This window comes from Ricinus communis, chromosome 1 (assembly GCF_019578655.1).
Source record: "Ricinus communis isolate WT05 ecotype wild-type chromosome 1, ASM1957865v1, whole genome shotgun sequence".
In the NCBI taxonomy this organism is placed as follows: domain Eukaryota; kingdom Viridiplantae; phylum Streptophyta; class Magnoliopsida; order Malpighiales; family Euphorbiaceae; genus Ricinus; species Ricinus communis.
This window is the reverse complement of record NC_063256.1, coordinates 18,889,542-18,902,584: the sequence shown is the minus strand read 5'-3', so window position 1 is coordinate 18,902,584 and position 13,043 is coordinate 18,889,542. Positions and strand designations below refer to the sequence as shown.

Sequence of the window (13,043 nt, the reverse complement as noted above, 5' to 3'; positions counted from 1 at the left end):
TAATGAAAATAAAACATGTACGCCCTTTTCTCTCGAATTGGATGAACAGCTCCAAATCTGAATCTACACTTTGGTTAATCTCCCAAACTGCCTCTTGAATTACTCCACTACTGTTTTACACTCGGAACCTTGCGATTTCGGGATTCTTACTCACCGCAACTCTCTCTTGCACTCAATACTGTGCAGAAACCGAACCAACAGCCAGGGCTCTTTGTCACTCTTTTTCCCCTCCTCTCTCTCTAAGAAAAATTCATTTTTCTTATATATTTAACTCAGCACGACCGTGTTCAAGGCGTCTTTGGTCAAGACGGCCAAGTCCAGCCGTCTTTGGAAACCGTGGATCTCACCAAGTAGGGTTTCACCACGGTGTTTCTCCCCGTGTTGGCCACCACGGCCGCTTTGAAGGTACGGTGGTGGCTACTAAACCGTGCCCAAAGTGCAAATTTCAAGAATCAAAGCCAATGGTTGAGCACGGCCAGAGTCCAGGCCGTGCTCAATGTATGCATTGCGGGCTCTTGTCCGATATTGATGAACTCTCGTCCGTTTCCACACGTATTGATCTATAATTGCTTAAACACCGATGACGGTCCTATAAATGTTCCTGAAATGCAAAAGAACACAAAACACGGGTGATCTGGGAATAAAAGCACAATAATTGCTAAGAACATACGCAATAATATGCAAGCAAATATGTGTAAAACTATGCTCATCAAGAACCTCCATGAACAAGCTTGAGAACCCCTTTTAAATTGCAGACCCCCAACATATTAACATGAAAACCTCAAGAACCAATTTGGTTCAACCCTAAGAAAGGTTAGAAATTTCTTAGAAAGATGATCAATAATTAGAATTTAAAAAACTTGTTCATAAATCCTAATTTCGAAACAGTACACAAGAAGATCAATCTACTTGAATGTTTCTTAACCACGCATTCTACACAAGAACACATAGACAAAAGCAAAAAAGCTTTTAGGTTCAATAACCAATTATGATTCAGACTCAACTTTAACTTTTTTTAATTCATTACATCAAATTCGTACTAGCCTTATATAGGCCTTAGAAAACCCTAAATCTTAACTAATAAGGATTTACATCTCATATAGGATAAAGATAAGCTTCCAAACTAAAAGAGATAACTTAAACAAAGTCCTAATTAGGTTAAAATACATGTGTGGCCGCCCATAATATGCATAAAATCCTAATTTACATAAGTCATATAGATGGGCCTCATAACATAATCCAAGTTAGGCCCAAAGTCTTGATATGCTCCAATTCAGCTTCTTTGGTCTTTTTAAGCCTAATTAGATTCATTCAAGCCCAATAAACTGAATAAGATTAATGAGCCTTGAACTTAAATCCAATTCTTCAAGCCTTGATGTGTCCTTAGCCTAAATGTCTTGGATAAGGTCATTGACTTGCAATAAAATCACTTAGAAAACAATAGATTACTTCCTAAACAAAATAAGAAATGAAACTAAATTCCTAAATAATTAACAATCAAGTTTCACCTATAATTAAGATAGGAAAAAGAGAAATAAATCATTTAGGGAATAAATCATTACTTCCTAAATAAATAAAAACAAATAAGAAATTTCTTAGATAAAAAATAGGAGGTACCAGCCTCCTTGTTAACTAGTCAGCAAGTTTAAGTTAAGACCCTAATTACTTAAGGATGTCACACACATAGGCTTGTTCTTTAAGTCCTCCTTGGCCCAACTTGCTTCCTTAGTGCCTTATTAGCTTGATTTGACTAATTACGGCCCAATTAGAATTAATCAAGCCCCTTGGTATTGGATCAAGCATATCTTGGCCTTGATTTTAGAGTATACTCATCATGGCTAGTGTCTTGAACCCAAATATTCTTGATAAGCCTAACAAGTACTTCCTTGTAATCTTGTAATTAGTCCTTCTTGGATGCTTAAAGGGTCTTGGCCTTTTGAACTATATGGACTCTTGGCCTTGGTCACATCAATAGGCATCGATCCAATGCTTGGACGAATGCGAAGAAAGAAAATTAGTTGATCGAGTATTGATATCATTCGCCGAATGATCGTGGACATATCTTCTATAGGAAAGAGGGAACTGCGAGAATCGTGGCATATCCCAATATTCTAATTCAGGATTTGCACCTTTGGGATCTCTATCATTCCTTGTTTCTCAAGGCATGAGGAATCCTGATGACATAAGGATTGGAATAAGGAATCATGGGAACACATTGGGGCTTAGTTTGATGATCAAGCAGGATGAGACGTAAATCCATGCGCATAAGGGAGAAATCATGTTGCTTTCGATTAATCCAAGCGGGAATGAGCATGTTTTGATGTTTGGCAGGCATATAATGAAGTAAATTGGCTCAGAGTGTTATTAGGTACGTCAATGCAAATTTCTCCTTGTTTTGTTAAGGAATCATGGGAACACAATTAACAAGCTTGACCAGTGGCAGTAGGGCATGACTTGATAATCAAGCAGCATAAGACACAAATCAACGTGCATAAGGGTGAAATCATGTTCGTTTTGATTAATACAAGTGGGAATGCCGGTAATGGTTGCTAAGTCAAGCAAGACTACGACCTAAGGCAGTGTACCTATCGGTGGAGTATAGCTAATGGCGAGTACCAAGTGTCGTATTCCCTAAAGAATGTGTGACTACTCAATCTTCTTTGTTATCTAATCTTAAAAATGGCATTGAATGCTAAATACGAAATGAACTAAAGCTACTCTACTTGTTATCTAACTACGGCTACTAGGGAAGGATTAATTCAAGTTAAGGAATAACCCCTTGGGAATTCTAGTCTCTAGGGAATGGAAACTAAAGATGGAATTGATTGCTTGAATTCAATTTTCGTGGGAAAATCTCTACACAATTAACGCCTTTCTCAAGGACACTAACATCTTAACTTAGATTAATTAGGTTGAAATCTCTTCCTAACTCTAATTGTCCAAATTAGCATTATGTACCATTTAACACTATTGAGAGTTGTTAATTCTCAATCCGGTAGAACGAACACCCTATCTCTAGGCGAATTCAATTCTAGGTTGCAAAGGACAATCCAAACCTAAATGTCTTTCTCAAGAACATTCAAATTCCAATACATCCTTAGATAAGAGTAAACAGCTATGATTCCTCTTGCCCAATCTTGAATCGATTCTTGTTCCTCTTGCTCGAATTGAGACCAATCAACGAACCTCGCCAATCTTCAATCTTCTAAGAGAATCCAATTGAAACCAAGTCTCCTTTTTCCTCAGTTCCAGCTCAGAAAACCCTTAGAGAGAGAAAGAAATGAGTTTGGAACATCCTAACCCTACATGGATCGCGTTTCCCTCTTTTCTTTCTTTTAAATAATTCGTCCAGCTGCCGCGAACATGGCCGTGTTAATGCCATATTGGGAACACGGGCTGGTATTAGTGGGCGTGTTGGGAACACGACCCTGTGCTGATGGCCGGGTTACTCTCTATGGTCGTGCTCCTTAACGCTTCTTTTTCCTGTTGTCAAATGCACCCAACACAGCCCGTGTTAAAACCAACACGGTCGTGTTCAGCTTCCTCATGCGCGAACTTAACTTGTTTCAGCAACTTTGACATCTAATTCTACTCTAATTCTTCCCTTTATCACTCTTTGACTTCTTTTGGACCTAATGCACACAAACAGACGCATAGGGTGAGTGTTGGGACCAATTCACATCCAAATGTACATAAAATCAGCCTTAAAAATCCCATTTAGATGTGTGTATTTTACGCACATCAAATCACCCCACACTTAGCTCATTGCTTATCCTCAAGCAATCAAAAGTAAAATAAGGAAAATAAACCACTAAGAAACAACACTTAAACTGATAAACAAGCAAGAGAGCCCCTGCTCATATCCTTAACAAGCATAAGTTAAGTAAAAAGAAACGAAGCAATCAATTCAAGTATCACAACCAAGATGCTAATGATTCACAAAATACTATCTTTACAAACTTATTCTGAACCAACTCCTTACAAGATTCACTCTAAATCACTCAAAGTGTTTAAAGGGTAGTGTTTAATCTCTTAATGCATCAAATATTGCCTTACTATATGCTTGCTCTTAAATCCTACTCCTACCACTTATGGAGAGTCAACAACCATGTTAAGAGGTTTTTACAAGGGTTGTAATGGGGATTAGGTAGGGGTAGGTAAATTTGGTAAGAGTTGAACCTATGGTGTTCTGCAATGAGATAAATGACCTGCACCCAAGCCATAATAATAATCACAAGGGATAAACAATGAATAGTAGTCCAAGATGGGAAATAGGAATCAAGTCAAAATGTAAACTCCCAAAAGCAATTAAACAATTAGCTCTCTTACTTTCTTTCTTTTCATCATCCTTCCCTCTTATTCTTCTTATTATTTTCTTTTTCTTTTTCTTTTTTTATATATAAGGGAAGAAACATTCACATAATAGAGTGAATTTCTTTTGGATTGATGGAAGCTACTACAAGTTTCCAACACTATTCCCAAAATAAAAATTCCCAATAAAAACAACTCATATGCAAAATCATAACCCAAAGCAAGGTTCCAAACAAAAATCATCAAAATAGAATTAAATAAACCAAAGCAACTTAGTGCATAACTCAAACTAAATAACTTACATTCTTTCGCAAGACTCAACACTATCGGTTTTACCCGATCACATGGAAATAAACAGGATTTCAAAAGCAAGTCAACAGTAAGAGCATCGAAACAAAGTGAAAAATTTCAAAATTTTACAAAAAATTGCACAAAGAATAAACAAATAACTGAGATGGGATAAATGAAATGCGCTATATACAAGAACAATAAAAACAAAATAAAAAACACACAAGATAAATAAAGCTAAAAGATAAACAAAATACAAGAAAATAAGTGTATATAACTATCAGCCACCCCACACTTGAAGGACACATTATCACTAGTGTACAAAAATAACAATATAAGAAATGAAAAAGGGAAAAGAAACTAATACTGCCCTGACTATGGCTCCAGAGAGAAAAGAGGTGCATCATCAGGGATATCAAGGCGCTAGCTAGTCTGTGGTGGAGGAATGGCTGCTCGCTGAGGGTCGGAAGTAGTGTCACCTGCAGGAGCTGGTGGGTCAGCAGGAACAGCATCGATAGGAGGCTCATCAAGCTGCTCTGGTGAAGGATGCTCAGTCGGAAAAGAAGGGTCAACTGGATCATCCGCTAGAGGGATGTCAAAATGGCTCTATACTGGAACCCGGCTCCGTGGACTGACAAGGGCATAATCTGTAGCAAAAATATCATAAAAAATATCAGGGGCCATAGAGGCCTCTAACCTACCTCCCTGCTCAATCAGGGCCTGAAGCATAGCCTTCTGCCTCTCAAACTGAGCCATCATCTGGCTCAAACTCAAACATTGTTGTAAAGGTCCTGAAAAGCCTCTACTCGAATGACGTGCTGCTACTGCTCCTCTGCCAACCTCTACACTCTAAGCTGCAGCTCTATAAATTCAATATAGGAGACTCCTAAAATAGATGAAGAAGACCCAAAAGGAGCTGAAGTAGACGGTCTAGAGGAAGACTCTTTTATATCAGAAAAAGTAGGTGGAACATCCTGTGTACCAAGGGCTCGTGGGGCAGGTCGCTCCTCTCTGCATGCTGCCAAGAGAGCACTCCTCAGTCTATACTCTGGTCCTAGCGGACCCTGCCTACGAGTTTCCATCCCCATACTAACCAACTGGGGAAGTCCCAAAGTCTCCATCACCCCCAGCTCTGTCACATGTGGTACTGCCTCCTTCGAAACCCCTAAGCTTCTAGCCAGCCGAGTAATGTAAGTCCCAAAATAGAAAAATACCTTCTTTGAGTTGTTGCAGAAGGCACTAATCTGTCTGGCCAACAAGTATCCTATGTCGGCTGACTGGCGCTGGTGGATGCTGTAAAGTATAAACAGGTTCGACTAGGTCACTACACCACAGCTGTCTCCCCTGCCAGTGATGGTCCTAGTCACCTATGCATGCAAGTACCACAGTCCCTCAGGCAAGTTAGGCGCCTTGGACTAGCTGGCACTGTACCCTTCAGCTTCATCAGAAATCTCAGCCCACATCTGCGGATATGACACACCAGGCGTGGGTATACAATGACTATATACCTCCCCAGCTACATCCTCCTCAGTCCATAAACCCAAGTGTACCCCAAACTGTTGTACACTTATCGTGAAAGTCTGCTCTGCTAGTCTAAAACTAATAGTATCCAGCTGCTGAAAGCCCGCAACTGGCTCTGCAGAAAGAAAGTGCTAGCAAACTACACAGTCAACTCCCTATATGTTGGCTCAACTATCTCAAAGAAACGCTAAAACGGGGGCGTCTCAAGGTATCGGCGGACTGCAGCTGCAAGTCCGAATGTCTTTAGTGCCGGCCAGTCTATGCTACGCCCCTTTCCCAAATCTTTGTGCCTCATCGACTGGTATCTCTGCTCGAAGGTGGGTTGCCCGTGGAAAAGTAGGAATCTATGGCGCTGCAGTGATCTAACTAGGCCTGAACTAGTCGGTGCAGCGCTTGAGGATCGAGAGGAAGAGGAACCATCAGTCCGCCTCTTCTTGTAAACTCCTGATCCTCATCTAGTGGATATGGTACCTGAAAAAGAAATTTTTAGTGCTAAGGATCAACGAAATTTTGGCAGCATAACAGCATAAAATGGATAAACCGAACAATTTAACTCAATGAAGTTAAACCGTTCAATGCCCTACAAAGAAAATTCAATCCATAATGCAACAATAAGGTCTACTCGACATGAACTAGGAGTTAATGAAACCTTTCATAGGAATCTTTCACAAAGTTATCAACCAATATTATCAACTAATTAGAATTTTTTTATTAGACCATGGTATTTGATTCACCAAATACGTCATTATTGTATACTTTTTCATATCTATGGAGCAACCCAATCCTTTTTTTTTTCAAGTTTCTAATCCTTAACGTTTTTTAATCGAAATATCTAAATAACAAAAACATAATTCAAAACCAACGTCACACAAACACAAAAACATTCAAACACATAAAAACACAAATTCAAACTAAAACCAAAAAAAAAAAAAAAAGAATGGAAGATGAAGATGGAGGGTACTTACTTGAAATACGCACTAGCCAAAACGTTCAAAATGAGTATAAAAGAGAAGAGAGAAAGTTTAGAGAATTGGCCAAAATTTGGTCCTTTAGAAATCAATTCGTTTATATAGACAATGACTGAAACACGCCTGTGTTTATCAACACGGGGCCATGTTCGTGAACACGGTCTGGATATCGGGCCGTGTTGAATGAACTTAAACATGCTAACTTACCAATTTGATGAAAATGCCCATGTTGAGGCAACACGGCCCCGTGTTGCCAACACGGTCTGGCATAAATGCCCGTGTTACTTTCTGTGCATGTGTCCATCTTTAATTTAATTTTCACAAATTGAACACGGTCCGTGTTGAAATAACACGGGGGCGTGTTGCCAACACGGTCCAGCATAACTGGCCGTGTTACCTTTTGTGAACGTGTCCCCTTAAAATTTGTTTTTCTACAAATAGAACACGGTCCGTGTTGATTAACACGGTCAGCATAACTGGCCGTGTTACCAATCTTTCTCACCTGCACAACCAATAAGTCCTTAACTCATACACTCAAAATACATAAAACTTAACAAAAACAAACTGTAAAACCTAATCAAACTAAGTTCACACATAATTCAAACCAAAATCAATACCAAAAATGGAAAAACTAAAGAATTAAAATGAAATTGAAAGAAACAAGCTTCTTTAAAGTCATAAGCTGGACTTCAATCCTTTTCGAATCAGAAATGGAGCGCCAAATTCACATGCTCCTCCACATCCAGTGACCCTCCAAGATAATGCTTCAACCTCTACCTATTAACCTTGAAATTTCCCTTTTCTAGATGATGCAATTCAACCGCACCATAAGGGAAGACTTGCATCACTGTAAATGGCCCCGACCAGCGACTCTTCAGCTTTCCTGGAAATAAACGGAGACGAGAGTTAAATAACAACACACTATCTCCTATATTAAACTCCTTCAAACCTTTCAATCGCTTGTCATGCCACTGTTTGGTCTTTGCCTTATAGATTGTCGAATTTTCATAAGCTTGTTGATGCCACTCCTCTAGTTCATTTAGTTGACACTGCCTCTGTCTACCTGCACTATCTAAATCAAAGTTACAAGATTTAAGTGCCCATAACGCTTTATATTCTAGCTCAACAGGTAAATGGCAACCTTTCCCATACACAAGCCTAAAGGGAGTGAACCCTGTAGAAGTCCTATAGTCTAGCTTTGTAGCCTTGTCTTTCCTACTAGCTCCTATAGTCTTCTCTAAAATGTGCTTAAGCCCCCTATTAGTAACCTCTACTTGCCTACTCGTTTGTGGGTGATAAGCCGTGGAGAATCGTTGAGATACTCCATATCTTTTAAGCACTTTCTCAAGTTAAAAATTACAGAAATGGGTTCCCCTATCACTAATTAACGCTCGAGGTGTTCCAAACCTAGAGAATAGTTTCTTAAGGAACCTCACAACTACCCTAGCATCATTAGTAGGCAAGGCTTGTACCTCATGCCATTTAGAAAAATATTCAACAGCAACCAATATATACTTGCATCCATACAAAGAAGGAAAAGGACCCATAAAATCAATGCCCCAAACATCAAAAATTTCCAACACTTGTATACTATGTTGGGGCATTTCATCTCGGGCAAAAATGTTACCTGACCGTTGGCATGCATCACAAACCTGGACATATGCTCGTGCATCCTGTAAGATAGTCGACCAATAAAAACCAGCATCTAAAACCTTCCTAGCCGTATGGTTTGCGGCTTGGTGTCCACCAACCGGTCCCTCATGACAATGCTTGAGAATTTGAATGACCTCCTCCCCATATACACACCTCGTGATAATTTGATCTGCATAAATCCTAAACAAGAAGGGGTCGTCCCAAATGTAGTACTTCAAGTCAGCAAAGAATTTCTTCTTTTGCTGGCTTGTCATACCTTTTGGGAGTACCCTTGCAGCCAAATAATTAGCATAATCAGAAAACCAAGGAATAGCATTAGTTACCTGCATTGAGCATAAGTGCTCATTCCGAAAAGAAGTCATCGATCTCTTGCTCATTAAGCTCCTCTAAGTGCGGGTTCTCCAATCGAGAAAGATGGTCTGCTGTAAGATTTTCAGCTCCTCGTTTGTCCTTAATTTCCAATTCAAATTCCTACAATAAAAGAAACCAACGAATCAATCTAGGCTTAAAATCATGCTTTGAAAATAAATACCTTAAAGCAGAATGATCCGTGTAAACGATTGTCTTTGACAGCACAAGGTAAGAACAAAATTTATCAAAGGCGAACACGACAGCCAGGAGCTCCTTCTCTGTGGTGGTATAGTGTTCTTAGGCATCCGTAAGCGTCTTGCTAGCGTAGTAAACAGGTTGGAACTTCTTCTCTCTACATTGGCCTAAAACAGCTCCAACTGCAAAATCATTAGCATCGCACATAAGCTCAAAGGGCAACTCCCAATCAGGAGAAACCATGATGGGAGCCGTGGTCAGTTTTTCCTTTAATAACTCAAAAGCTGCTAAACAATCATCATCAAATACAAAAGGCAAATCTTTTACTAGCAATTGAGTTAAAGGCCTAGCAATCTTAGAAAAGTCCTTAATGAATCTTCTATAAAACCCTGCATGCCTTAAGAAACTTCTAGCAGCCCTAACTGAAGTAGGGGGAGGTAGCTTACTTATAAATTCCACTTTAGCTCTATCTACTTCCATCCCTGCATTTGACACTTTAAGTCCTAACACTATACCCTCTTGGACCATAAAATGGCATTTTTCCCAATTCAACACAAGGTTAGCTTCAACACACCTAGCTAACATCCTTTCCAAATTATGCAAACAATGGGAAAAAGAGTTACTAAATATAGAGAAGTCATCCATGAAGACCTCCATCGACTCCTCTATCATGTCATGGAAAATGGTCGTCATACACCGTTGAAAGGTCGCAGGCACATTACACAAGCCAAACGGCATCCTCCTATAGGCAAAAGTGCCATAAGGACAAGTGAATGTCATCTTCTAGTGCTTTGGGAATCTGAAAGTAACCAGAAAAACCATTAAGGAAATAATAATACATATGGCCTGAAAGCCTCTCAAGCATTTGATCAATAAAAGGAAGGGGAAAGTGGTCCTTTCGGGTTGCGTCATTCAAGCGTCGGTAGTCTATGCAAACCCGAAAGCCCATTACCATTCGAGTAGGAATCAGCTCCTCCTTTTCATTTTACACCACAGTCATGCCCCCTTTCTTGAGAACCACCTGCACAGTACTCACCCAAGAACTGTCAAAAATAGGATAAATTAAACCTGTATCAAGAAGTTTAATTACCTCCTTTTTAACCACCTCCTTCATAAGAGGGTTCAACCGCCTTTGTGGCTGCACCACCGGTTTGAACTCATCCTCCATCAAAATCTTATGAAGGCAGTAACTCGGGTTTATCTCTGGTATGTCAGCCGTCTTATACACAAATGCCTTTGCATACCTTCTCAAAATACACAGCACCATCTCCCTCTCCTCAGGTGTGAAATGAGCGGAAATAATGACCGGTAAGCGCTTTGCTTCATCTAAGTAGGCATACATTAAGTGCGCTGGCAACTCCTTCAACTCAAGAATGGTGGCTCCTCCAAAGAAGGCTTCAGCTGCTCTACTCGTGACCTGTCAAGATCAACAAAACCATCAGTCTTTTCATCATTAAAATCAGCAACTAATAAGTGCTCTAGCTGCTCCAACACTTGTTCATTGGACAAATTATCCTCATTTTCTTGCATTGCCACTTGCAAAGGATCATCAATCAACATTTCCTGCAATTGAGACTCCATAATATCATCAGTAACATCAACCGAACACACAGTACCATCGTGCTCATATGGGTGTCTCAAGGATTTAGTCAAATCAAACGTAATGCTCTCATCATCTATCCTAAGTTCCAGCTTTCCGCTACTAACATCTATCAAAGCTCTAGATGTAGCTAAAAATGGTCTACCTAGGATCAATGGAACATCACTCTCACCATTCATATCCATGACAACAAAATCCACAGGAAATATAAATTTGTCAACTTTAACTAGCACATCCTCTATAATCCCTTTCAGGTACTTAACAGTTCTGTCTACTAGTTGTATACTCATCCAAGTAGGAGTTAGCTTAGAAGTGCTTAGTCCTAACTCCTCAAACAATGAGCTAGGCATCAAATTGATGTTAGCTCCTAAATCAGCTAATGCCAGCAATTTCAATTTATCCCCAATTAAACAAGGTCTGGTAAAACTCCCTAGGCCACGTCGTTTGATTGGAATCTTGCTCTGAAACACTGCTGAGCATTCTGCATTCAAGGTCACCAATCCCAAATCCTCTAACTTCCTCTTGTTGCTTAGAATCTCCTTTAAAAACTTCGCATACTTTGGCATCTGCGAAATAGCTTCAACAAAAGGCAAGTTAATCCGCAATTATTTAAAAAGATCTAAAAACTTACCGAATTGCTGATCAACTTTATCCTGTTTGAGTTTTGTAGGATATGGAATAGGAGGTTGGTATGGCCTCAAGGGGATCTTCTTCAAATCCTCCTTCTCTTCAACTGCTTCCTTCCTTTCTTCTCAGCTTGTCTTCCTTTTTTGACTCATCCACCTGCACATCAGAATCATCATTAGTAAAAGGCATAGATGGACTAGGAAGTTCCTTACCTGATCTCAAAGTAATTGCTTTGGCATGCTCTCTTGGATTAGACTCTGTGTTACTAGGAAGCGTGCCTGGCTGCCTCTTAGCCATCATCCTAGACAACTGCCCAATTTGATTTTCCAAGTTCTGAATTGAAGCTTGTTGATTCCGAATCCGTTTGTTGAAATTTATTCTCTGAAGTTGCAATGAACTTCGTCATCAACTCTTTCAAGCTAGGCTTCTTCTCTTGACTACCCCTTGGTTGATAGGGAACAGAATGCATAGGTTGCTGCTGATACAACCTCTGATATCCTGGTGGACCTTGGTTATTGGAATTTCTCCATCCAAAATTAGGATGGTTCCTCCACCCTAGGTTGTATGTACTGCTGTAGGGATCATTCTGCTGCCTACCTACATAATCAACATGCTCAAGGTTAGAAACATTAGTAGGCATAGAAGATGCAAACATACCTCCCGCATCACAATTGGCACTGTAATGCGGTCCACCACAGAATTCACATCCAGGCTGAGCTGCTTGGACCGGCATCTGAAGTTGTTCTATCTTTTTAGAAAGTAGCTCCACTTGTGCCGCCAAGGCTGTTGTAGGATCTGCCTCAGCCCGATATACAATGGGCTTTGGACCTCTAGCCCATGGAGTTTGCCATTGATAAGTGTTGGTGGCCATCTCTTCTATCAAATCCTGGGCTTGCTCAGGTGTTTTGCTATTGATAGCTCCCCCTACAGCTGCATCTACCATTTGTCTAGTGGCCGTATTCATGCCACTATAGAATGTCTGCACTTGCATCCAGAGAGGAAGACCATGGTGTGGGCAACACCTTAACAAGTCCTTGAAGCGCTCCCAGGCTTCATACATCGATTCTCCTTCACCCTGCACAAAAGAAGATATGTTATTTCGCATTTGAGCAGTCTTAGCAAGAGGAGAATACTTATTCAAAAAAATTTCAGCCAAAGAAGTCCAGGTAGTGATCGTTTTCGGTGGCAAGGACTACAACCATCTTTTCGCTCTATCCCTCAAGGAAAAAGGAAATAGCCTCAACCGTATGGCATCATCGGTTATTCCATTAATCTTAAAGGTATCACATATCTCTAAGAAGTTGGCAAAATGCTTGTTCGGATCTTCGCTCGCCAATCCTCCAAATTGCACTGTATTCTAGATTATTTGGATTACATTCGGCTTTATTTCAAAATTATTGGCCGGCACGGGAGGCCTCACTATCCCAGTTTGCGTCCCTGCTAGAGAGGGCCTAGCAAACTCGTACATGGTCCTATCACCATCACCTCCATTTGCATTGCGGTTCTCCATCTTACTAGTTCCAAGAACA

The 13,043-nt window shown here is 40.1% G+C and overlaps 1 protein-coding gene and 1 non-coding gene across 2 annotated transcripts; one reads left to right on the top strand and one right to left on the bottom strand.

Moving 5' to 3' along the window:
* Positions 1-5,022: 5,022 nt before the first annotated feature.
* On the bottom strand, positions 5,023-10,067 carry LOC125369802. The gene is made up of 7 exons (XM_048373018.1): positions 9,426-10,067; positions 8,741-9,064; positions 8,520-8,602; positions 7,915-8,417; positions 6,031-6,235; positions 5,814-5,892; positions 5,023-5,205 (listed from the first exon to the last, which is right to left on the bottom strand). The coding sequence occupies exons 1-7, from the start codon at positions 10,065-10,067 to the stop codon at positions 5,023-5,025; spliced, it is 2,019 nt and encodes a 672-aa protein (XP_048228975.1).
* A 2,448-nt stretch (positions 10,068-12,515) lies between these two features.
* LOC112534253 lies at positions 12,516-12,621 on the top strand. The gene has a single exon (XR_003078554.2). It is a non-coding gene; the product is annotated as a small nucleolar RNA R71 (small nucleolar RNA).
* Positions 12,622-13,043: the final 422 nt, after the last annotated feature.